The sequence below is a fragment of the Balaenoptera acutorostrata genome, chromosome 6, assembly GCF_949987535.1.
Source record: "Balaenoptera acutorostrata chromosome 6, mBalAcu1.1, whole genome shotgun sequence".
Taxonomy (NCBI): Eukaryota; Metazoa; Chordata; class Mammalia; order Artiodactyla; family Balaenopteridae; genus Balaenoptera; species Balaenoptera acutorostrata.
Window position 1 is genome coordinate 82,986,758 of NC_080069.1, and position 27,100 is coordinate 83,013,857.

Below are 27,100 nucleotides of genomic sequence, written 5' to 3' on the forward strand. Positions count from 1 at the left end.
CACCCAAAGCAGACTTCCAACTGCAGGTATCTGCACCCTCTCTGCCTGAGGGCTTTCTCTCCAAGTCAGGGACAGGCACTTGACAGGCCAAAGGTGGCAGGAGACCCCCACCTAACGACCACCAGAGTTGGCATATAAACATCCCAGCTCTGGCACTCTTCAGGCGGGACAACTTTACAGCATCACTGTTCTCCAGAATGGGGTCTACAGACCCATGGCAGCAGTGTCACCACCACTCAGGAGCTTGCGAGAAATGCAGACTCTCAGGCCTCACTCCAGAGAAGGGTCTGCCTCTGTTTTGTAACAAGGCCCCCAGGTGAGCCCCAGGCATATGAAACTGTGAGAAGCCCTGCTCCACACCATCAACCAGAGCTTCTCCCCAGGCTTGAGCTCCAACTGCCCGCCGTGGTGGCTGATTTAATAAAGCATCTTTACTGGCTGCCTTCCGTCAGCTACCTCACTTCTCCCCTTCACCACCAATGCTTCCTGCACACACCCAATAAATACAGACACACGGCAAAGGTAAAACGTCATGAGAGTTCAAAAGAGACTCTGACTAGCGCAGAGATCAGAGCTGTTGAGGAAGGAGTTAGCAGTTGAGACGGGCTTTGCACAGGCAGAAAAGGAGGGGAAAAAAGGCATCCTGAGGGAGGGGGAGAGTGGAGGGGGGCGAAGAGAGGATAATGACAAAGATGTGAAGATGGAGAAGGGAAGGAGAAGTGTTAATGCCCAAGAGTTTAGTCAGAGTGCCGGATGCATGAAGGCAAGCAGGAAAAAATAAGGCTAGGAAGGAAGGATAGGATCAGATGAACCTGACTGACAGATGAAGATCTGGCCTTTATTTTGCAATTAATGGGAAGCAATTAATGGTTTGAGCAGAAGAGGACCACAGTCAATATAGCTGAAAAGTCATCTGAGAGCAATGCGAAAATGCAGGGAGTGTGGGCAGTTTGTGTCTACATTATCTTCCATCATCTGTCACTCTTGCAGGCCCAGCCCGCTGGGGAAGTGGGGATCTGTCTGGCCCAGTGTGGAGAAAGAGGCCTAATACTACCTGAAGGGTAGATAAGTGAGTATTCTATGTGTACATAATAATGTCAACTGCAGAGACCAAAATGTACTACGGAAGAAGAAAAATAATAATACTATCACTGCGTATGTATTTGGATGGTGATTTGTTGCTTTCAGGGAGCTGACACAAACATCATTCCCCTCGGGGCAGCCCCTGGTCCGCAGGCCAGGCTGCGGTGCGAGCACCCACGCTAACCAAGCTGGGACCCTCAGGAGCTGATGACGGGGTCTGTGTTAGGGTCCCCAAGACCAACCCCAGGTTTGGTGGCTCAGCTGGCAGACTCGCAGGACTCAGCATAGTCGTACTCATGGCTGTGATTTATTACAGCAAAGCAAGATCAGCGAAGGGGAGAAGGCGCATGGAGCGAAGTTTAAAAGAAGCCAGGCCCAGGCTTCAGAGCGTCCTTTCCCAGAGGAATCACGCAGAATGCACTTAATCCCCCAGCACCGAGTAGTGACAAGACTGGGAAATGCCGTCCACCAGGGGAGCTCGCCTGGGCCTAGGAGTCCAGAGTTTTTATCCGAGGGTCAGTCACATAGGCACCGTCTGCCTAGCACCTGCCGAAATTCCAGGCTCCCAAAAGGAAAAGCAGGGGTTCAACATAAACCACATTGTTCGTACAAACAGTTCAGGCACCGTGAGCCACTCTAATCAGTTCTGAGAGTGGTGGGAACTCTCTGGAAATCCAAGTTTGCAGATGCCAGCCAAGGGCCAATCTTGTTCTTTCAAAGGACAGCAGCCAGGCCTGTTATGTTAACTCTTTCCTGAACAGGGTCACGACACATTCTTGGAGCTTGAGTTCTAATCCTGCTATCGATTTAAAGCTCCGGCTACTTACTGGAGGCAAACTATCATACGTAGGTATTTTGGGGGAACTTGGGGAGGTTGGGTATGTGAAATACAAGGATATAGGTAGATATGCCAGTTCTACCTGCATAAATTTCTTTTAACCTGTCGCCTAACTTCAGGAAGTAGTAGGATATAAAACAAATTCATTATGTGTGTACAATAAGAAACGTAATTACACATTTCCACCTGGCTGCAATTATGTGTGTAAAAAAGAAACATATAGCCCCTGTCCCACAAGATCCCAATTCATTAGGACCGTCTTCTTCCACTGAAATATGGAACCGGTCCCGCACCAAGAAAAGTGTTGTTTAACACAAAAAAATCTTAGAGGAAAAAACTCTACCAGACACTAAGGAGTAAACCTACTATTGCTTTTCTTCCCCTGTTCTCAGCGTGTGTCTAGTTAGTACTGCCAAAAATATAATAATAAAAATAAGCTGAAATCGTAGGACTAAAACATTCTTAAGCATCATTTAACCTGGGACAGCGCTTTTCCCCTTGGTTTTAACATGCTTTCAGAAAAAAATGCCTATCTGAAGGTCTCCTGAAATTTGCCTTTTGTAAGTTTACTGCAAAGTGATGATGGAAGTTGAGATGTTTACAAACGTGTGCTAACTTAAAACTCTCTAAAGTAACAAAGGCAGGTTTGAGGCTTCCCTTCTAACTCACAAGGAGAAGATACTGCAACGTAACGCACAATTTTCTTAACCTCAAAGCTATGGCCTTGCCTGGATGGGGTAAAAGATCACATGAGGTGACTGGATGTGTTTCTTGGCTTGCCAGGAGTAAATTTCAGTTTTCTGCTAGTGAGGTTTAGCACTGTGTGTGATGTTACTCCTCCTATAAATGAGAGAGAAGCCAAGCATTCTCTGCAACCTGGATTGTTTGGCTTTGCTAGAGTATTTCACCAGTGCAGATTCTCCCCGTCCTACAGTCAGGACTGAGTTCATACTCAGAGGCCAGGCGGCATTTGTACCTAAAAAGCACTGATATAGAAGCTAAGTCTTTACGGTTTCAAGATAACCTATGCATCACCCAGGGACTAAGAGGAAAGGAATAATTGTAAAGGAAAAAACATGCAATACAAGAATTAGTACTAATATTTGCCCTTTATCCTTCTCTTTTCAGCTGGAAAAGAAGACTTGAAAACACAGTAAGGAGCTATCTAAAAGATGATTTTTTTTTTTTGGCAAACAAAGGACACCTGTAAAAATGAAAACCTTTACACCAAAATATTTAATTTTTAATAAAAGAAATAAAATTAATGTATAAATACAGATTCTGATGCTGATAAATTTATTCACTGCATTCCCTTGCTCAGGCAAGCCACCCACTGGAAAATAGGGAAGACAGGAAAAAAAAAAAAAAATCAAACAGACTCTGCAGCATCTGATTTACCATGAGTTCTAAGAGTTTACATGCAAGGACACACAAAAAGGATTGGAAAAAGCACTTGTGTAGCCATGCATTATTAATTTCAACTTCAACAGATATGAACTATACTTCATTTGCTCAAAGTAAATGTCAACACAACCACATTTTTTTTTCTTAAAAGGAATATTGATCATTAAAATTATACAAGAAGCACACTTACAACGAGGGCAGCTCCTAAAAGAGCACTTCAGTAAATCAGGCTTACTTCCACGAGCAATCCTTACCTTGTGAGATTCCACACATCTTGGAACCTAGCCATAATGTACCCATACACAGTCAGCTTATTTTTAAAACTCAGGTTTGGCTGCCAAGGCTGACATCTCCGGAAAGGAGTATAATATCTTGTAAACTATAACTGGAATTAGGACAGTGTGCCCTGTTGTAAAGCCAGGTATAGAACACTTTTAAAACACTGGTATAAAGGCCAAATTTTTTTTTTTTAATAATCCTCATGGGTAAGGGAGAAGGAAACAAAAATGACATCAGGCATTTCAACAAGCTATAACAATCAGGGCTAGAAAAGAATACATTCTGGTAAATTACCAAATTAATGAAGAAATAAGCTTACTCCTGATAGCACTGCTTACGAGGAATAAGCCCATTTTTCCAAGGTGAGAATTGAAACAACAACATTAAGGTGTGTTTGAGCAGCATATATACACACGGGCAGGAAGAAAGACTGTCCCTCTAAAGGGGATGTCCTCAAATTGTCATACAGTCCACTTTTCGGTTAAAAGTTCTAGAAAAAGGCAATATCCTGGGCTGCCCACTGTCCAGAAATCAATATCCACCCACTGTGAAGAAGAGCCTTCTACCTGTGGTTGACAGCCACATGGGCACAGGCCAGACTCAATTAAGAGACACGGGTCGGGGGGACTTCCCTGGTGGCACAGTGGCTAAGACTCCGTGCTCCCAATGCAGGGGGCCTGGGTTTGATCCGTGGTCAGGGAACTAGATTCCACATGCATGCCGCGTTCGCATGCCACAACTAAGGAGCCCACGTGCCGCAACTAAGACCTTGTGCAACCAAATAAATAAATAAATACATAAATATTTTTTAAAAAGAGAGAGACAGGGGTAAGGGAGGACAAGATCCCTTCTCAATTTTTTGCTAAAGAAACAATAATTTACTATCAACTTCTCTCCCACCATGACCACCACCATCCAACTGGAAGGACTGAGTTTATTTCATATTAAACAATTATACACACACACACATATACATACACACACACACACACAAACACATACACACCCACACTGAATAAAACAACTTCCACTCAACCACCGAATTTCCTAAATGAGAAAATTTTATGCAATTGCTAAAAATGTGAGCATGATGTCAAATTCTATAAAATAAAGTACACAGAACTGTAAGTTGGCTTTCTGTCTTTCAGAATGACTTGCCTTATGGGGAGAAAAAGAGCAGTTAAACCAATTTGGCTGTAAAGAAAATAGGTACCAAATGAAATCTGTTTCTCCAAAAATATTCCTTTTCTTCTACATGGAAATTAGAGCCCAAAGAGGACAAGGAATAAGAAAATGCTCCTTTGCTCCTTAACGATCATGCCCTTTATAAACTTGGTAACCTAAACTTCAGGATGTAAGGAGAGATTAAAACTGACCAGTCACAATGTGCAGTGTCACGGGTGCTTCCACCTTACACACACCACCCCACCCACCCAAAGGCCAGGAAGTGTGAGTTCCACTGAAGCAGGGCAACCTGACTGCCTTCTATGATAGGAGACCAGGCAACAGTCTAGGAAGAAAGAGCAGAAGTACCTTTCTTGATTTCTCTATTCCCTTTTATACCAACACAAATTAAATACTGAGGTCAAATTCAAATAGTATATTTTGGGTTCTATTAGGTATGTAAACAACAAAGTAGTTAATAACCAAATCAACTGTAGATTCATATTGAGTGATGGACTGCGGGGATCTGATCTGAAATCTAATACCTTCCATGTCTTTATTGACAGTATTAACAAAAACATTTGTCTTAATATAATTCTTAATAAATCTTAATTGTGATAAGTTCATCTACTTTCCTCTGAGAATGAACTGGGAAGGATTAGAAATACTAGAAGTCGGAAAAAAAGCTGAAATGATCTTGACCTTGGAAAGACATTCCCAACAGAATCAGGATGAAATTCAATAGGAATAAGTATTCTCAGCAATTGGGGAAAAAAAAGAAAACCCTATGCAAATATATAATAAATGCAAAAATGCAGAGGACTGTATGCAGATCACAGAATACCATAGGTCAAAAACAGGGCTAGCAATGTAGTACTGTATTGAAAAAAATAAATAAGAGCCATCAAGGTACTGGTAGAGGAAAGTTACAGAAGCTCTCTGTACTCAAAACTGCTATATTTCTTGGGATGATTTGTTTAGATAAAAGGCAAAGATTTCTGAAGTCACATGTATCTCAGTTCGGGAAAAGATACAGAAACATTACCTACTCTGACTTCATAAAAACATACCTCAAGTGTTAGCTTCCATTTTGGTTTGTTTTTTTTTACAGAAGAAAACAACTAGGATGATAAAGGACAAGATGTTATTCCTGCCTTATGAGAAATGATAGAACTCAATGTTAAACACAAAGAAAGCAAACTCCAGGAGTGTCATGAGGATAACTCCGATTACTTGGAAAAGCAGATGTGTTCCAGGGGATTCCAGAGTCCCAGTGTCCCCAAGGGATGGACCTGAAACTAGTTTCAGGATAGGTTTCAGCTCTGTATACAAACATTTTCTAAGCAACACAGATGACCAAAGAGAATTAATTCCTCTTAGGGGATGATGTTCTTACCACTGAACATAGAGGGGAACAAAATAACAATAAATTGGGGGATGTTACAGAGGTGACTGAAGTACGGGCTGCAAGCTTGGACTTTAAAGCATATAAAAGATGCTATAATTATAACTCTCTATGAAAGACTTCACGTGTGTTAATTACAGTCATCAAGACTCATAAAGCACACTTCCTGGAAAGCAGGCAAAGTGCTCCAAAAAAACAACAACTTCCTTTCTATCCCTCAAAATGTACAAAAAGAAAAAAAATAGAGAGGAAACCTCATCTTCGTTAATAATAGCAAAGGACTTATCAACCAGAAGCAATGCAAACAAATCAAAGAGAGAGAACCTGCATAGCTCTTCTGCTGGTAAAATAGTGCAGTGCTGAGGGAAGCTAGTATCCAAGGTCCTGAAAGACTTCCTGGTATCCCCCAACTTGGAGGAATAAGTAACATCCTACTGGAACTCACTTCTACTAGCAGAGGAGGGGCTAAAGAGACACTATACAGCCAAGCGATCCCAGTCTCTCCCTCTGACCTGGCAGTGCTGAGGGTGGAAAGCGGGCCTCCTGTGCAAAGTGGTCTAAGAATACAGAGAAATATACCCAACAGGTGCACAGAACGAAAATCCCACAAACAGCAAAGCATCATTTCTCATCAAATGAGAACAATTTCTCATCAAAATGGCTGGCACATGCAAACGGAAAAGAAAAATGGAACTGGTTGTAAAATACGACAAAATTAAGAAGAGGCAAAGCCCACAGTCTGAAGCTGCCCACCGCCACAGAGCCTTACCACCACTCTACTCCAACAACTGAATGGCTAAAAATAGAATATATACTATCGTCGTCCAGCCCACCAGCTTAAGTGCTAAGAGAAAGACACACACAGACCCAAGACAAATAGGGAAGGAAGTCAATGAGATTCCACCCACACTATTTTTGGACAAACAGTGGGGCCAGACAAAATTTGGAGCATTCTTAAGAAAAAATGAAGACAAGGCACAGAACATGCAGAAGGAAAATGAAGAGAACACTCTGGAAGATATACTCTAGGAAACAGAAGAAAAAAGTAGACTATAACTGCTCTATATTATCAAGAAAATTTAAGGAAACGTAGACTGTTTGAAATAGGATATTAAAAAAATAAAATAAGGTAGAAAGAAATTGTCAGAGCTAAAAGGGGAAATAAGGAGAAAAAATAATATTGAAGAACTTAAAAATGAAATCAGAACATCAAATACATACAGCAGGAACTTCAGTCATTCAAAACCTACTTATTGCCGCTTGACATTTATATGCCAAGCACTGCCAAATCAGTGTTGCTGACAAGAAACTTGAACAAATCACACAAGGAAAAGCATGGAGAAATGAAGCCAAATATAAGCAGTAAAATTAAATAACAACCTATTTCTTTTATTATATATACATGTATATATTTTATGTATCCATAGAACAAAAATTGACTATATACTGGGCTACAATAAATTCCAAAAAGTAAAAACAATACAGACCACATTCTCCTATCAAAATGATGTAAGACAAGGAATAACAAAGGTTGAAAAAAATCACAACCACTTGGAAAATTTTAAACTGTCTTAAACAATCCTGGTTCAAAGATAAAAATAAAAATCATAATTTTATAGTGTCTGTAAAAGAATGATATGAACACTAGGTAGTAACAAGTTGAAAAATTCAAAGCTTTAAACACTTCTCATTTAAATCAAGAAAATGTTAAAATAATCTAAGAATTTTATTTCAAGAAAATTTTTATAGTACAACTAAATAAACCTAGACAAATTAAAAGAAAGTAATAAAGATAAGGCAAAAATAAATTAATAATAAGGGTACCAAGACCATACAATGGAAAATGAATGTCTTTTCAACAAATGGTGCTGCAACAACTACTTGCAAACGAATGAAATCGGAACCCTACTTCACACCATATACAAAAATCAACTCAACGTGGATCAAAGACCTAAATGTAAAACCTAAAACTATACAACTCTTAGAAGAAAACATGGAGGTAAATCTTTGTGACCTTGGATTTAGCAACAGTTTCTTACATGTGACACCAAAAACATAAGCAACAAAAGAAAAAATATATAAACTGGACTTCATTACAAGTAAAAGCTTTTGTGTTGCTGTACAATTTTGCACATAGCTAAACATGTCATATAACCTTATCAGTTCTATTTTCTTTTTCCCTTGGAGATATTCATCCTAGGGCACTCCATTCTTCCATAGATAAAAAGGTCAATTTTCTAGAAATACCTCAGTTATTAAAGCTGAAACTAAAAGTGATTTAAAAAACTAAACCTAAAGGAAACCTGAAACCTAAACTAAATAATAAATTGAGGCATTTTTTATTTTTGTAAATAGGCAGTTTAGAAAAGAAAATGAAGACTTTATAATAGAAATTAATTCAATACAATGCAAATAAATACAAGATTTTTTTTTTTTTAGCCCATCAGATTACCAAAATTCTAATGATACTAAAATGTGCCAAAACAGTTACTACATAAGCTAGAGGTGGGAAATAAACCAATACCACCTTTCTGAAAGTCAGAGTGGTGATGTGTATCAAAATTTTAAATAAGGCTATCATTGGGCTGATGATCCAACTCTGAGGAACTTATCTGAATATGTAAATGTACAAAGATCGATCCCCTACAGTATTCTCTAGAGCACTGATGATTAAAGAAATTTAATGGACTCAAACGAGATACATATCAACAGGGTCAGGTATATATAAATGGTGTTGTGCTGGCAAATCTTTAACAACTAGCTCTGCAGGGGCGGGGGCAAGGGGAGCTCGTATTTGTAATATCAGCCGATTTCTGCGGCATGAGTACTCCCATCATGGCTAATTTCAAGCTACCAAAATGAACTCAGTGAATGCTGAGTTGAGAAGAAATGTACAGAACTGGCTTTTATGAGCAGGTGCAAGCTAGCTGCAGCACATCACTGTATGATTCCTAATACACTGGAACAATGACAAAAAAATACACTGCAACACTAAAAAGCCATAGCTGTGATGCAAAGGATTTATATTACATGGCAAGATATCCATTACATATTACTGGATGAGAAAAGCCAATTACATACAGAACAGCTTATGTTGTATAATCTGGGATAGTGTGAATTTACATGTGTATGCATTTTATTTTCACTTTGAAAGAAAAAGAATCACACAACAGTGATGTGTAAACATTACATTCAATCTAGTTTCACCCATAACAAGAACAGTAAATCTGGCTTTCAGGGAGTATCTAAACCAAATTAAGATTTTTATTTAAAAAAAGAACAGCAAAAGATCAACAGATTTGGCTTCAAAGTAATTAAAAACTTCTGTATTAAATAATACAAAACAAAGAAAAAGAAAAACAACAGATGAGGGTTAAGTTATCTGCAGTAAATATGAAAAAGGCTAATTTCATTTGTGTGTTGGGAGCTCACAAATAGGCAAAGGAAATGAAGAGACAACTTACAAAATAAGGAATTCAACTAGAAACAAACATATGGGAAAATGGTCATTCTTACTAGTGATCAGATAAGTGCAAATGTTTTAATTATGTACCATTTTTTGCCTACTAATTTACTGATAATCTTATAATAATACTCACGATGTTGCAAATTGTATACAATCATTTCAGAATATGTTTAAGTTGTGTGTAATCAAGAGCTATAAAATTTTTCATATCCTCTAACTTAGAAGTAACATTTCATCTAACAAAAGTGTGTGAATGTGTGTGTTTTAAAAAAAATTGCTATCTATGCCAAGAACTTCATCACAGCATTATTTTGAAAATGGAACATATATACACTAATATGTATAAAATAGATAACTAATTAGAACCTGCTGTATAAAAAAATAAAATAAAAAAAAAAAAAGAAAATGGCAACACTGGGAGAAAGCTAAATGCCAAAAAAAAAAAAAAAAAGAGTAAGCAAGCAAATTAATATATCTCCTCTAACAGAATATTATACAATTCCAAATATTAATATGAAGTTTATATAACCACACAGAAAATGCTTACAACATAATGTTAAATTGTACAGTATGATTACATCCACGCAAGAAACATAAAAAGAAAGCAGACTAGAAAGGAATACACAAAAAACAAAAAAATCACGTTTCTTAGATCGGTACATTCTGGATAAACTTATGGATACATTTTCAAACATTTTTTTTCATATTTTGTCTAAAAAACTGCATTACTCATAAAATTTCAAAATCACTGAAAAATAAAACAAAAAATAATATTATTAACATAGAATGGGCTGTCATTTCAAAGGCCATGAAAACAATATAATGTATTCCTTAACAACGTAAGAAAATTCTTAAGTGGAAGAAAATAAACACTTCTTGACTCAAACTTTGTCTATTCAGTACAACAGTTTGTCTCATTATTAAACTTTTTAAACTATTTTAGAAAGCAACCATACCATCAGAGGATACATATCTCAAGTGTTCTTCTTTATTGCATTCCAAAAAGAGAATAAAAAACAATCTAAATTCAGGCAGTAGCATACTGCTTGAAGATATATAATATAAAGAAAGAATATTTTTAACAAAAAAAGACAAATCATTGTGTGACCTTGTGATTCAGTACTAGGGATGCACAATGCATTAATGAATTCTGGGAAGGATACATTGTAATTTGAGTAGCAATTCACAGATAGACCCTAGGGATTTAGAAAAACCCTAGACAAGAATCCCTGTTCCCATAACAAGCAGGGTCTGGAGTGGAAAGCGCTACAGAAAATGTGTTTCTCAAAGGACGTATCTGGTGACTTTGTTGAAAATATATTGGGAGTCCAGATTTCCCTAAAGAAATATTAATGAAGTCATGATTTCCTCCATTAAAATGGAACCCTTTGTCAAGAATTGTATGGATGGGGAAATACAAATTATTTTTCTGAAACTGATCAAGCAACATACAGGTATCTTGTCCAACCAGAAGATGGGAAACTTATGGGACTCCTCATTATAAGAGTTGACATCTGCCCCAAATTGTTTAGTCATTTCTAATGTGCTTCAGGTAACATCTTAGATGGTGACCCAACACGTAACAGGAGATACCAGGATGTTCGGAGGACATCCCATTCATTAGTCCTTGAACCCATCAAGGCCCTTCCATCTCTAGAATCCATGTCTGGTCCAAGTTTGGCTCCAAGAGGAGCCAGTACTATGGTAATTCATTAGTTCCTAACACACCAGGAAGTGATTGGTAATAAAAATAGAGGCTGATTTCAAGTATCTTTTGTTTCAGCACTCATTAGCTCTACTCTCAAATTATTCAAAATTATTCAAAGTATTCAAAATATATTTGCCTACATTTTGAATCAAGAAGTCCTCTTAATTCTATCATGGACAAATGAAGCCCATTTTGAATGCTGGTCGTAAATAGGCTTTACGACCTTGGGGACCTTGAATAATCTGCTCCCTGGACTTGGATGTTATAGCCCAGAATGTGAACAGCTCCTAAGAGAACACAACCAACACACAGGTGCATTTTTCAGCTAAAAATTACAAACAACTTCTATATTACATGGCTCCACCTGAGTAAGAATCCCCTTGGCAAGAATATCTCATGATACCATTTATCTACTCATTGCCTCGGGCAACTGAGAAGGCACTCTATTGTAGGAGAAGCATGCCGCATAAAAGCAGATTTCCTAGGCAAGAGACATCCTAATAACCCATCACCAGATTAGCAGAGTTCTCAATACAGTAATAGATACTTTTCTATCACCTTAAACACCTTAAATGGCGGGGGTGGGGTGGCGGGGGGAATACTTGGAAGAGCCTGGTTGTAAATTTTCTTTTTAAAGTGTGAATGGTTTTCCTCAGAACACAGCTTGACTTGAGCTCTGCGCTTTAGGCTATCTAACCACCTCTGGGAGGACCCAGGGAGTGCATGCAACAAGAACGCCTCCCATAAAACCCAGTCTTCTACACATGCTCACCTCCCAGCCCAGCATCTGGGAGAGGAAGGGCACGGTAGATGTGACAACGAAGAACCGGGCTGGGCAGTGGAGCTGACAAGAGCAAGCTGCATTGGCTGGGCTCTTCCTAATCGATGTGGCCAAGTCCACGCACAGCACACGGCACCTCTCCTCTGCTCTCCTTCCTTCCCTCCGGAGCTTAGGGAACACACGGTGCACCACCCCTACAAGGAGCAACACCCTGTGCCCTGCCAAGCCCCTCAATATCCCCCATCACTCTCTGTCGCCTGCAACTGTTCTCCTTTTCCCCTGCACCTGTCCAACTCCAAATCTGAAATCAAGGTAAGGAAGCCTGGAGCTGATAAGATAATAAGAAGGCCCTGGGCCAGAAGGAAAGTAGGGGTCAAGGAATGCCAAACGCCTGCCTGGCACTTCCAGTGGAACTGGGCTCTGTAACAATGTTTCTCCAGAGCCAGGATGAAAGTCTAGCTGTTCCTTCTTTGGTCATAGAGCCCTTTCTCCAGAATGCAGACAAGGGACACAGGAAGTTGCTTTCTTAAAGTTTCTCCGACCATGGTCATGACAACTAAGGGCGGTTCAGAGGCCACAGCAATTTATATGTATATATTATAAATACTTTTTAAAACAAAAAAGTATGAAAACTCCTTACTTCATATTATGAATGTGTCCACCCTTATCTGTTCTTCTGGTTTCAGTTAAAACCCTGGGACTTCCCTGGTGGCACAGTGGTTAAGAATCCGCCTGCCAAAGCAGGGGACACGGGTTCGATCCCTGGTCCGGGAAGATCCCACATGTCGCGGAGCAACTAAGCCTGTGCACCACAACGACTGAGCCCACGTGCCTAGAGCCCGTGCTCCGCAGCAAGAGAAGCCACCGCAGTTAGAAGCCCGCGCACCGCAACAAAGAGTAGCCCCCGCTCGCCGCAACTAGAGAAAGCCCGCACTCAGCAACGAAGACCCAATGCAGCCAATAAATAAATAAATAAATAAATAAAAATTAAAGCCCCAACGGAAAAAAAATGAGCATAGTAATGGAAGAAGAAATGGACATAAGTGGTCCATCTAAGGGTTAATTCCAAATCTTTCCTGGAAGGCCATGGAAAAGGGACGGACTGGCTCCGAATACAAAGCAGCCCCCAAAGTGCTCCACCAAGGTGTGTGAGGCACTCCCAGTGCCCAGGCTCAAAGAGCCGACCTGCTCTCACTGAAAAGGGCAGAAATGCGCTTGAGCAGCTTGCAGGCAAATGAAAAGCACTGCTTAAAGCCCAACGAAGAAGAATAAGGAGGAGGAGGAGTGAGTCAAAGGCAGCTGCCTAAGGGTGGCTAAGAGAACACACCCAGGCCTGAGCAGGGCAGCTCAGGAACACTGCCTCTCAGGCTCCACCTCCGTGTCTCCTAGGCCGTCGCCCTTCCTGCAGGAAGCAAGAGACCCACGCTGATATGACAGGAGGCTTTTGATACCATTCCCTGCGAAGGCGGTGAGACTATCAGCAGCGCGCCGGGAGGCATGAGGGGCGGCTCTGGGCACACTTGCTAACCCTCCTCACAGCTCTCTCCCGGCACCCTCTGAGCCGCCTGCCTGCGGGGGAAAGAGAGGAGAGCGAGGGTGGCCAGGAGGAGCCCACCAGACCTGGCCGAGCCTCCCAAGGCAGCCCATCACTCCTGGAGAGGCTGGGGCTCAGGCCCCTTGTCCAGGGCTGACAGTGGCTGGAAACTGGCTGAGATGGCAACGTCGCAGAGGCGAAGCAGAGGAAGTTTCAAAGTTCAGACAGCCTTTAGATTTGGTCCAATCTCTTCATTCTACGGGTTTCTATAGAAATAGTAAAGGAACAAAGGAGCGAAACACCCGTGGGTTAGTCGCGGGAGGCAGGGCAGGAGTACCGACTGCCTTTCCGTTACAGGCTTTAGAAAAGATACTCACAGCTACACCAACATGCAGAGCCACAGGAGTATTTCCCGGCCTGCTCAAACAAACTCTCACACAGCCAGTGTGCCGTTGTTTTTGCATGATCTGCTGATTTCCAAAAATATATCACAAGAGTTAGAGAGAAAAGAGACTTAAACTCTTAACAAGTACCCTGGCATTCTTTTAAGGGCAAACCAGGAACAAGAATTAAAGTCATCCTGTATTATTAGAACAAGTCACAGGAAATGGGTCAGCTCTTTAGGACAAGAGGAAAACTGCATTTGCCATCTGCGGAAAGAACCTGTAATATAATGAAGGAGCTCTGAAAGGTGTAGTTCCTAAAATATCAATTCACGTGGCAAGAACATATCATTGTGTCTTTACCCTAAAAAATAAACTAACCAAAGAACCCTCTCAGACTGGGTATAAAGCAAGCAAAGGCTGCTGCTAGCGCCACCCTCCCTGACTATCTGGGATAAAAACACAATGAGAGGGCTTCCCTGGTGGCGCAGTGGTTGAGAATTGGCCTGCCAATGCAGGGGACACGGGTTCGAGCCCTGGTCTGGGAGGATCCCACATGCCGCGGAGCAACTAGGCCCGTGAGCCACAATTACTGAGCCTGCGCATCTGGGGCCTGTGCTCCGCAACAAGAGAGGCCACGATAGTGAGAGGCCCGCGCGCCCGCGCACCGCGATGAAGAGTGGCCCCCGCTTGCCACAACTAGAGAAAGCCCTCGCACAGAAACGAAGACCCAACACAGCCATAAATAAATAAATAAATAAATAAATATTTAAAAAAAAAAAAAAACACAATGAGAAAGAGATGTTTTAAAGCTCTCAAGTAAGGGAGGTGAGGGTGTTCAAATCATCAAATGAGGAAGATGTGCTCTTACCCAACACAGGCCCACAGCACCTTCTCCCCTTCTAGTACACGCACTGCATCCTATTTTGAAACCCAGTGGCCTGTGATAGATTATCCAGCACAGGCTCGCTAGCTTTCTGCTGGTAACTGTGCACCAATCTCAAGTCCCCGTCCTCTGGAAAAGGAGAATTTTACATTTTGTTCGATAACAATGTATTTTGTTTTGCAGACCGCGGTGTTGCTACAGAAAGTTAATCACCTCCTCAAAGCACATTCACAAGTGTCTTTCTTTTAATGCATTCAAGCACCCAACTTCCCCTCTCACCAGCTCACAACCACATGATGTTTGAAAGAAGCACCAACTTGGAAGTTCCCTAAATCTTAAAGAAATGCACACACCAGAGAATCTAAGGAACCCCTCCTAGCATTTGGTTAAGGAAGCTGTGATGAGAGAATAAACGGGTGGGTGGGATTCCACGGAAGGGTCTTTTTTTGCGGGGTGGGTGGCCTGCAGCAAAAAGCTGGAAGACTGAACAATGAGTGGATGAGACACTGGAGCGTTTCTCTCTAGAAATCACTGGTCAGCTGCAGTCACCAGGAAATACGTGGAAAACGCCACCCGTCACCCCACCGCCTCTTCCCCAAATGGAAATGTAAAAAACAAACACTAAAACTGAAAAAGATGAAAAAAGTTTTTAAAATGTAAAAAAAGAAGCAAACAAAAAATTCTACTTCAATTTTTTTACTAAGTGATGGTGATAAAAAAAAGGGGGGGGGGCAAATTCTGGAAAGAGGCAATTAATTCACGATTTCAGTTCTCCAAAGGGAAAAAACATGAGGCCATCTCTCAGAAATACACATGAACACGTTTCTAAACATCACTATTCACTTCCTGTAATAGAGCCAAAAAGTCTCACTCTAGCTCTTTTTCTTTAATTTGCGGATCAATTATTGCTCCCTTCCGTGAGACTGCAGAAATACGATGGCATTACTAACATTCTGGTTCCCGACTGCACCACAATCCATCACACACTTCCCTGAAACAGCTATTTGCTTCCAAAGCAGTCAAATTGCTCACAATCAAAGATTAATCCTGTAATAAAGGTGTGTAGAATTTTCAAATTTCAAAGGACTTGTGTAACAGTTTTCCATTCAAACTGCTGGATAAACTGCTATTGGCTTTTTAACCCGAAACAATTACGAGAACGTTCAACTGAATCATTCTCCTGAGACAATGAATGAGAAGCAGGCATGGAGACAAAGACGACCTCGCCTTTAAAACAGAATTTCTTTAACTGTGCCCCAAGTGGCCCACAAAATGACAAAGAGGCGTGGTAAATGGAGAACAAATCAATGATACCCATTAGAAGAAAGCAAGACATTTAAATTCACTCCCTTCAACTGCTCTACTTTCTTCTGGGAACCCAGCTGCCCACCCTGCCCCCGTCCTCCTACACCCACAAGTCACCAGTTACTGAGTCCCCAGTTACAACAGAATGATTGTAAACTGAGCAAGAAAAGGTGCTTCGCTGAGCTACAAAGAAACAACGGCCCCTATCTTTGCCCTCACGTAGCTTCCACTTTAGTTAGAAACATAGGGCAAGTGGTCATAAACAGTTTATCATAGTTAAAGGCAAAAAACGATATGCTTGCTCCAAGGAAATAATATATATCACTCAGGAGTTCACATTCTCAAGACCGTCTGCTCTCCCCAGTTGTGTAACCCCGGAAAGCTTCTAGAATGGCCTTCAGATTATTTTGTCTTTTTCTTTGTATTAAGAGCCAATAGAAAAGCCAAAACCAGGAAGGATAATACTCAGAAGGACATGTCAGGCCGAGGGCATCAACTGTAAAACAACAAGAACTGTGAAAAGTGCTTGTAGTCTTTCCTGCTGGCAAATAAGAAACAGGGAGTGTCTCACGTAGTACATTATTTTGCACATAGTAGGTGCTTAATATCTATTTGTTCATTTGATCAGCATTCTATATACAACTGTTCTTTCTTATGGTATGTCTGGTAAAAAATTTAGAGGAAATATTTGTTTTCCAAAAATTGGCAAGTGTTTGCTGAATAAATGAATTTGAAATATCTTGATAACTTTATTTTTAAGTAATACTAATTTTGTTCTTAAAATTGAAACATGAGACTCTTAACAAAATATTCTGCACTTATTTCAGAAATTATGGCTAGGTATAAAGGTCAACCCCAGAGCTACTTAGCAAATTCAGTCTTTGGTTCTCAACACTGCAACATGGATGTTTATTTTGTTTGTAATAAAGTCCAGATTCATGACCACCTAGGATTTATGAACTCATTTATGACAGCATGTTTAGGTCCTTTTTTTCCTTTTTACTACATGTTAGATGAGAAATCAGACAGGTTTTTTACATATCAGTAAGGTAACATATCATAGGTGATTGTTGAACAACTTCCTATAATTTTATTAGTAACAGCTGTTCACACAAAATAGAGTTTGGGTCTGAGAATAGCTCTTTCTTTAATGTTACTCCATTCAGCAGAACAAGAGAAAACATTCACTGTTTACTGTAGTCAGTTATTGCCACAGATTTAATTACCAACAATCACACATTTTACCTTCTACTACTATTTCACACTTCCCTAGGATTAATTCTGCAGAGATCTTAACATTGCTTAAAAGTTTCCCTTTGAAAAAAAAATGTCACTACCCTCCCCTTCAACCAGAAAATTAGACTTTAAATTTGCTGCTACAAATACTTGTATTTCCCTCAACCCAAAAGAGAGAGTCTGGAGAAAACACATTCTTTCCACCTTCTCAGGGAGAAAGCAATCCTAACCTTCTTAAAATGGCTTCTCTCTCTTGCAAGATGTACACTTTGAGCTCCCTATTTTTCCTCTACAACACCCAATCCACACTTCCATTAATACCAAAAGAACTAATAACCTTAAAGAAAAACTAATATGAATGCTGGAATCAAAATCATCCTTGGAAAATCTCGTTCATTTCAAGTGTAAGTTTGCCTGGATCATGAAGAAAAATGTGTTCTTTTCTGCTAAGTTTAGCATAGCACGCAGCCTCACAACTGCAGAAGCTGTTTCAGGTCCTTAAAAATTCATCTGTAATAAAAATCATAACTATATTTAATAGGCATCTCTGAAAATTAAACATAAGCCATCTCTTATAAGGTACAGCTGGGTTGACTTTTTTTTAAATGAAAAAGAGGCTATAAAATTTATCTGTAATAAACAAAATGGCCACTAAATTATTCTTCTGGTTCTCCTTCCTAAGCCTACCTAAAAATATTTGAACAGATACATACGGGATAACTTCACTGTTCAGTAGGGTTTTAATTTGCGCCCAAAATTCCCATAAGAAGAAACAATACGAGATTGACAGTTATATGGCAGATCTAGACAATGAATCTACGTGGTTCAATGCAAAAATCTTACTCTGAACGCTTTGCTATATAGTCAGAGCTACAGTTTTGGTTTTTATGAGGGATGCTGCCACTTCACTCTTCAGATACAAACTATAAGTACTTTGTTTCCAAAAACATAAAATGAAGAAAAAAAGGAAACGCATCCAAACAAATCCTGACATTTAGAAACATATTCAACACTTGCAAGCTAAAAAAGTAGCAAAAAGAAAACCAGCTGGTCTTAAAGCAGCCTCCCAAACACTGTATTATGGTATTTCCAGGGAGATTCTGTTATTAGGGCTGCTCAGAAGGAAGCTTTCATTCTGCGGTTCTGAGTAGCCATCCTAGACAGCCACTAACCTCCAGGTTAATTTGGGCATCAACATCCTCGTCCTTCCCCTAGTGAACTCTACACAGGGGGAATGGGGTGGGTGCTTTTACCCAGACCTGCATGCATGAGCTCTCCACACAGTCTAACTTTGTCAGAGCACTCCTAGCCTTCCAGGTGCCTTCTTGCTCTGTAACTGTTCAGTTTTCAGTACAAATGTACATCGCTCAAATTAAAAACGTTCTTTCTGCAATTCTTAAAATTTAATCGCTGTGGTTCTCCTCATGTAATCATATATAGGTAAATCGTAAAAATCTGTTCGGTCACCACCTGTACAATAGAGAATTTAAAAATTCACTCTGTTGAGTGTATCATGGGGAGAAGTATATGGCAAAAAGATGAGAGGGTTAAACTAGCTTCTATACAAAAATAAGTAATCAAGACATGGTATGGTTTCTTTTTTTTTTCCTGTAAACTTTCATATTTTAAGTGTGACTGTTATCATTCCCAAATGCACCCAGCACAGAACTGTAATACACTGGTTCAATATGTGATGTAACATCTTACATTAACACTTCCTATCCTGGAATGCATTTGTATTTAATTGGCTCAAAGAGTTACATATAATTTTTTAAAAAAGATCATGATTTTCTCTGCCACAGAATAAAAACATTACATTTCCCCATGTCTCTATAATGTCTTCATTGTTTTATGGTCCCAATTTCTATTAGGAGGGTTACAAATAAGTTTACTTATTCAACAAATACTTATTGAGACCATTCTATGAATTAGAGATTGTGCTAGAAGCTGGGATTTAATAGTGAACAATATAGAATCAGTCCTCAGTCCCTACTCTCCTAAGCTTCCAGTCTAGAATAGAAAGAAAATCTCCAATCACATATGCAATTCAGTTAGAAGAGCAAGAACATATATTCTTTCATCTAAAACGGGCCTAAACTTTGCCTCTTCAATAGGCAGAATCCAATCAATAAAAAAAAGATTTGCTGGGCTTCCCTGGTGGCGCAGTGGTTGAGAGTCTGCCTGCCAATGCAGAGGACACGGGTTCGAGCCCTGGTCTGGGAAGATCCCACATGCCGCGGAGCAACTAGGCCCGTGAGCCGCAATTACTGAGCCTGCGCGTCTGGAGCCTGTGCTCCGCAACAAGAGAGGCCGCGAGAGTGAGAGGCCCGCGCACCGCGATGAAGAGTGGCCCCCACTTGCCGCAACTGGAGAAAGCCCTAGCACAGAAACGAAGACCCAACACAGCCATAAATAAATAAATAAATAAATAAATAAAATAAACCCAAAGTTAAAAAAAAAAAAAAAAGATTTGCTAAATTTTTCTATTTGATGATTAAGATCTGAAGAGTAAAGATTTCTAAAACATGTAAAATAAGACAGGTTAATGGGGGAAAAAATGTGTCTTCAAGGAACTGAAAATTTCAACATGAATATCCTTGACCGGAAGCAGGCATTCAAGGCCACTTGTTTTATACAGACTTAAAGACACATTATATTAAATAGTGTGACCTATGTACCACCAATAGAAATATTTAGTTAATATTCATAAGTATTAATTAAAGGAAACAATGTGTATTACATCTAGGAAGTATATAAAAACTTAAAATATTCTCTTGCATATCTATGTAGAAAACAAACACAGTTTTCTTTGAGGTGTCTAAGAAAATAAACACTGTATAAATGAATTTAGGAAATGAATAAAGAAAACAAGAATTCAGAATTTAATATGCTATTTTATGGTAGTAGGTTTCTGGGTTCATTTTTTAAAAAGAATAAATATCAAAATGTATAAGTACTGTAGAATTTGGAACATATCGGCGTAATTGCTGGATAGGTATCAAGGCAGCCCAAATTTTACTGCCATACTTTCATCTAGGCAGGTAACCACTATTTTCTCTTTCTAATTTCTCCGTAGTATAAAATTAACTAATTAATTTTATATTTTGCAAGGGGCCCCTGCCAAATAAATCCATTAAAATGGTGTCATGCTTTGAACTACAATTTACTTTGAAAATAATTTTACACTGAATTTCATTTAAATATAAGGGTGATTCCTCAATTTAAATAAAGTAGTTAAAAATACTGGTAAACCTTTTGATGGGCATCATTTACATGAATGAAGATTGAGTGCACACATCAAAGCAGCACATCAGGCATTCCTCAGAAGGAAACCCTCCCCAATACCTTCCCTGGTTCAAATTAACCATCATTTCTCTCCGGGACTCAAAAATTACAAGCACACACACAAATCTACAATTAGTATATAGCACTGACTATATAAATAGTGTAGGTACTACAGTAGTTATGTTACAAAAGCAACATACCTAGAACATGAAGCTGTAGCAAATCTTACATGATGTCTAGGGATTGAGTTTCTAACAAAAAGTTGTATAGTTTTAAAATGCTAGTAAATGTAGATGTTAAACTGATGTCATATTTTTCTACCACTTCTAATAGGCCATATTTGGGGGCTGGGGCGGGGCTGTATTTAATCCTACTCGAAAATCTAATAAGAAGGGGAGGAAAAAAAGTTCTCCACACCACCACTTTAGCAGTAAACTGTTTTAATTTTTTTCCTCATAAAATTATCTCCAAGTTCATTTTTTAAAGCAAAATACGTTTTGTTTTGTTTTTAAAAAAAGCACAATATGTTACTTAAGTCCAGTCTGTAATTAAGTGTCCATCTACGGGCATTTCTCCCAAAGTCCTCCTCCTAGACATTCAAACCTAGGCCCTCAGACAGACAAATCCCCTGAGCTCTAACTCACAGCTGCTAGGAACCCAGAGCTGCCACATTTCAAGCAATGGGGTTGGCCTGAGAGACCTCAAATGCCCTATTCACAGCTAAACAGAAACAAATAGACTGTACACAGGGCAAAAGAAAAAGAAAAACCATCCTTAAGTCTCTCTAAAACACACGCTTTTCCCCTTAATCATGCATTAAACTCCATACGTTTCTCTTGCCCCCTCTATTTTCTTCTCAATCTTGAGAATTCAGAAAGCATTCAACTACACCTTTTCAGCCATTAGAAGTAGCTCAAAATGAGAATAAAAACAAAAAATAAAAAGATCTTCCTTTTCCAATTGCAGTTTTCCCCTTCCCTGGCTTCATTCCCTGAAGTCCGCCCCTCTTATCCAGGGTTTGCATTCTGTTCTTTATAAACATGTGCACATTTACCTAATCTGGTTTCAAAATGAAGACATTAAGCAGGGCATGTGAGTTAACCATTTGTAACTATTTGTAATCACTGTATTTTGTTCCTTCTTGTAAATGATCCAGTACATAAGCAGTTCAGTCCCAAAGGCAATTGGTTCCTTGAACCAGGAGATGGAAAGTTCAAGATAAGAAAGAAAATGCATGCTTCCCAAATCAGAATTGACAATATTCTTTTCTTCCAGAAATGTCTGAGAAGTCTATTTATCATACACGCAAATATCCAGAACACGAGTGCAGACATTTTTCAGGCCTGTTACTGCAAAGCTGTTTGTTCTTCCTACCACAATAGCTCAGAGTTATGTCGCGCTGGCCTGAACGTTGATTCTGAACATTCTCTCAGAGATAATAATCAATAAAATTCCTAGTTCAGAAATGGCATTTTCTTGCTAACTTAATGTTAAGGCAGAATGTTGGGTTATTTTGTAGAGATTAAACGGAAATTTTTGCTGTTCACTTCCCGTTTTCCTTCTAGCCCAGATTCCAAAGATATTAAAATGCTGTCCGCTTTAAACAAAAGGTTTCTCTTTGCTTCCATTAGAGTAATTGAGGCTGTACTGGTAACTATTGTGAATTCAGGCCTACATCTGGGTTGCCTCATTAAACAAAAGATACCCATCGCTGTCAACAACCACACAGCACAACCCTCCCGTATCCCTCATCTTTATCTGGAAGGAATGGTGGAGACACACGCCTGTCACCATTAAGAAACTCTTCTGGGTCCCTCCTTTTGGTGGTCTGGTGGTTAGAGAACAGCAATTGTGTGACACATTTGGGCTTGCCTCCCCGCCCCGCGAATACACAAGCCCGCTTTCTTCGGAGAGCCAACCACTCGGCTCCCTCCTCATCGCTCCTCGGAGAATCCAGTCGCGAGTCAGCCCACCGCTCCACCATTCGCTCCCGACCCCGGAAAGCACTGATAATGGATGCACACAGGCCACCCCACCGCACGCCATCCCCCAACGTGGCTCCGCTCGCCACCCTCGGGCCACACATACGCACAGCTCCCCCACTCCACCACCCCACGGGGCGCCGCGGCCACGACACTGGAAGTTCAACCCCCCTGCCCACCTTCCCACCCCCACGCCTCTCCCCGAAGCAATGTGCCATTGAGCAAATGGCAGAAGCACCACAGACAAACGCGCACCCCGAGTGCACAGCCCTTAGGTATACCGAAAGGCACAAGCCGAGGCCCTAGGCAGAGCAACCCCGACCCCTCTGCGCGCGCGCGCGTCTCTGTACGCGCGCGCGCGCCCAAGAGGGTGCGGGTAGTGGCCGGGAACGCGCCCGGGGAGGGCAGGGGCGAGCCGCGGACGACCGGGGGCCGGGCCACGGTCCTGGGGGGATGAGGGTGGTGGGCAGGGGGCGCAGAGGTCCGGCGGGAAGGCCCGCGGCGGCCGGCTCCGGCTGTACTCACCGAGCAGCAGCAGCTTGAGCTCCCGGCGGGCGTCCCGCTTGTCCCTGCGGAGCTGCCGCTCAATCTCGTCGTTGATCCGCCGGGCTTCCTTAGCCTCCTCGCTCAGGCAGCACGCCATGATGGACTCCAGAGTCATTCTTCCAAAGTGCCTCCGCTGCAGCCCCGCCGGCACCCCCTGCTCACACGCGCGCACACACACCCTCCCGCCCTCGCTCCCCCGAGGCAGCGGTGGCCGCCGAGCCCCCGCCGCCCGGGCGCGCGTCCGGGATGAGCTCGGCGAACCGCCGCGGGGGCCGCGGCCAGGGCCGGGGCCACTAGGTGGGCCGGGGGTGCGGCGGGAGCTGGCGGCTCGAGCCGCCGGGAGGAGCGAGGCGGCCGCGGGAGGCGGCCGCGGGCGCTGGCTCGGGGGGCGCACTGGGGAAGGCCGCCGCGCCCGGCCTCGCTCAGACGCCCGCGCCTCCTTCCCCGGGAACGGGCGGCCCGCCTCGCCCCCCGCGCCGCCGCCGCGGCTCTCCTAAGCAGTGCGCCCGGCGGCGAGAGCACATCCACCGGGGCGTCCCCGCAGCGAGCGGCCGCCGACGGCTCCCTGCGCCCGGCGCGCTCGCTCCTCACCGCCGCCTGACACGGCTCCCGGGCGCCCTCGGCCCTGCCCGCGCCCACCGTCCGGCTCGCGCGCAAACCCGACTCGCCGGCCCGCCCGCCCGGCCGCCGCGCGCTCCTTCGCCTCCGCCTCCGCCTCCGCCTCCGCCAGACGCCCACCCCCGGCCCGGATTGCCAGGCGCGGAGCGGCTGCTCAGTGCTCGCCCTCCCCCTCGCCACACACACACATTTTCTTCTTTCTCTGAACTGGAGCACAGATCCGGGAGGGAGGCGGCGGCGGCGGCAGAGGGAGGAGAAGGAGGAGGAGGGAGGGGATGGGCGTGGGAGGAGGAGAGCGGGAGGCGGGGCCGCCGGCCCCTCCTGGAAGGCTTTCCTGGGCTAGCAGCCGCCGCGGCGCGCCTCCCAGTGCGGCTTTCCCCTCGTTCGCGCAGCTCCTGCTCCCGCGCCCTCGGTCTGGCCCGCCGGCTCAGCGGTCACGGCCACCCCCGGCGGGGGGGGCGAGGCCGGGTCGCTGAGGCGCAGCCGGGGCCGCCGCCAACCTGCAGCTGCCGGCCGGCCGCCCGGGCGTGGTAAAGCGGAAATATGGCGGCCTCCGCCCGCCTGCTGCCCACTGGCCCCGGAACGCGGCCGCGGCTCCCCCGAAAAGGCGGGGATCTCGGCCCAGTAAGCCCCCAGCACCGGCCGGCGCCGCGAACACCCGATCCGGCTCCCCCGAAGACGGCCTCGGCGCTCCCGCCCCCCGGTCCGGGGCAGCGCGGATCAGTTCCGCCGGGCGGCTCTTGCCCAGTTCGGTGTTCTTTCCCGTTCCTGTTTCTAAAACGCCATTCGGATAGAAAGTATCTCGCGTCACCTCTGACCCCAGTTCTGTCGTAGCAAATAAGATACACTCAATCGTGGAGTGTGACTGGAGAAGAGAAGGAACTGTCACTGTCTCGCGGAGGGGGGACGGGAGAGATTTAATAGGAGAAACTGTCCACAAAGTAACTGGAGATAGAAATCTAAATCCTGAGCAGAAAAATGAAGCGGCCCAGTTTCCAAGAGCCTCCTGATAGCGTCCAACTTTTCATGCCATTGAAGTTGTTTTTGTTTTGTTTTTTTACAAGCTCTCCTCTTGTTTTTGAGAAATGTACACGATGTTTAACAGACAAGTAATCGACTTTACCATTCTAGACCGAGATGGAATTATGACTTCTGGGAAAATGCAAAGTAATGTGAAATAAAAGAAATGGAAAGAATAAAAGAGGAAAATGGGAAAACCAGGATCGCTCCAGCAAAATGCCATTCTAGTATTTTGTTTTTCCACTTTCGATTGAGGCAGTTTACTTTAAAATGTTGTTTGCTTATTTTGTTGTAACATGTGTCTGATAAATGCAAAAAAAACTCCTTGCTCGTTCAAGTTTTATTTGATCTAATAGCTACAAGGGGTGAAACTCATACTGCTTTCTGCCTTAATGGAGCCTCAGGTCTTGAGAGTAAATTGTATCTTAAGAAGGGAATCCCTTTTTCACATTTTATGTTTTCTCTGAGATGTCTCTAGTGCAAACCTGCTGGTCCAGAATGTAAAGTGAGGGCATGACTCTACTATTGCTATAGGTCAAGAGTGCACATAGGATTCTTGGATGACGGGTGTGCGACTGCCTTCTTTCATTTACCATTACTTCCACCCCTTGAGACACAGACACACACACACACCACGACTTAGACCAAACAAGTCATCCAGACATAAGCTTTGTATTTTAGACTCCCCTTTCAAAAGGATATTTGGCCTAGAAAATGCAGTTATCCCTTAGCTGAATCCAAGGATGCAGAACCTGTGGATAAGGAAGGCCGACTGTAATTAAATTTCACCTTGGCCAGGAAAGCAGAAAGGACAAACTTCACCCTCTTTATGTGAACAATGTGAAATCAAAATTTAAAATTAAGTGACTAATGAAGTTAAAGATTGAAATTCAATATGCCAAAATTTTAAATGGCTTCAAGGGAAAAACTTAATTATAAGTTTGCATCCTCTCAAATATGTCTATATATGAGTTTCAGAGAGATACGAAACATCAGAAAATCAAATAACAGTCAGGAAGCTTCATATAAGTGTCTGGTTTCCTTGCCAAGAATCCTCTGAGATTTTTGAAAATGTCTCCCAAACTATGCTATTAAGCTATCAGGTACTCCATTTTGACTGAATTGACCTAATATATATATATATATATGTATGTATATATGTATATATGTGTATATATGTATATATTTATTTATTTATTTTATTTATATTTATATTTATTTATTTGGCTGTACCAGGTCTTAGTTGCGGCACACAGCATCTTTAGTTGCAGCATGTGAACTCTTAGTTGCGGCATGTGGGATCTAGTTCCCTGACCAGGGATCAAACCCAGGCCCCCTGCATTGGGAGTGTGGAGTCAGCCACTGGACCACCAGGGAAGTCCCTGACCTACTTTTTGATGAAAGGAATTAAATTCTTTCAACACATTGTAGAACAAGAGAAGTCTGTTTTGTCACCCCTATATGCCTAGCATCAGGGACACTCCTTGGCACTTGGTAGATATTTGAATGGATTAGACAAATCAATAGGAGGATGTTCCTTCAAGTATTGGGAAGAAATCAGGAAGTAAGGAAAACCAACACTCTGCAGTGATAAAGTCATATATGAGTGTCAATAAGGAAATAGGAAAATTTCAAGTCTGAGCCCAGATCTACTTAGAAACCTTTGCATATGTATCTGGAAAGCATTTGCCAAGTGAATATTCATACAACCTAAGTCAAGCGAACAAAATCCATGTAGAAACTACTGAAGTTGTTGACCATGTTCTAGAAGCAAATATGCTAAAATATTCAACTAAACATGGATCATGTTACAAAGTCCCAGTTCATTAAATCAACAAACTTATTCAGTGCCTACCATATGTAAATAACTAATATGAAAGTGCAAGAAGAGAGATACTAAGATGAATAAAATATGGTCCTTGCCCTCAATAGGCTTAAAGTCTTAGGGCTCTGAACAGCTATAATAAAAGAAAATGAAATCAATTTGTATTAAAGTTGGGATACAAGTAAAATATAAAGGTATAAAAAGGAAGGAATCATTCATTCTGTTCAGGAGAACTGAAGACTTCACAGGAAAGGGGACATTTGGAATGAATAGGTTTTCGATAAATATGTATCTACACCACTTAAGAGGAAATCAACAATTTCAAATCACCCCCAAACAGACAGTGAAATGA

At 42.1% G+C, this 27,100-nt stretch overlaps 1 protein-coding gene across 1 annotated transcript in view; it reads right to left on the reverse strand.

Moving 5' to 3' along the window:
• Positions 1-23,416, reverse strand: part of GNAQ (G protein subunit alpha q) — a 290,253-nt gene extending 266,837 nt beyond the window's left edge. The window contains exon 1 of the mRNA XM_057547794.1: positions 23,265-23,416. Coding sequence (XP_057403777.1) covers positions 23,265-23,400 — 136 coding nt within the window. The 5' untranslated portion in view covers positions 23,401-23,416. The remainder of the gene's footprint in view (positions 1-23,264) is intronic.
• Positions 23,417-27,100: the final 3,684 nt, after the last annotated feature.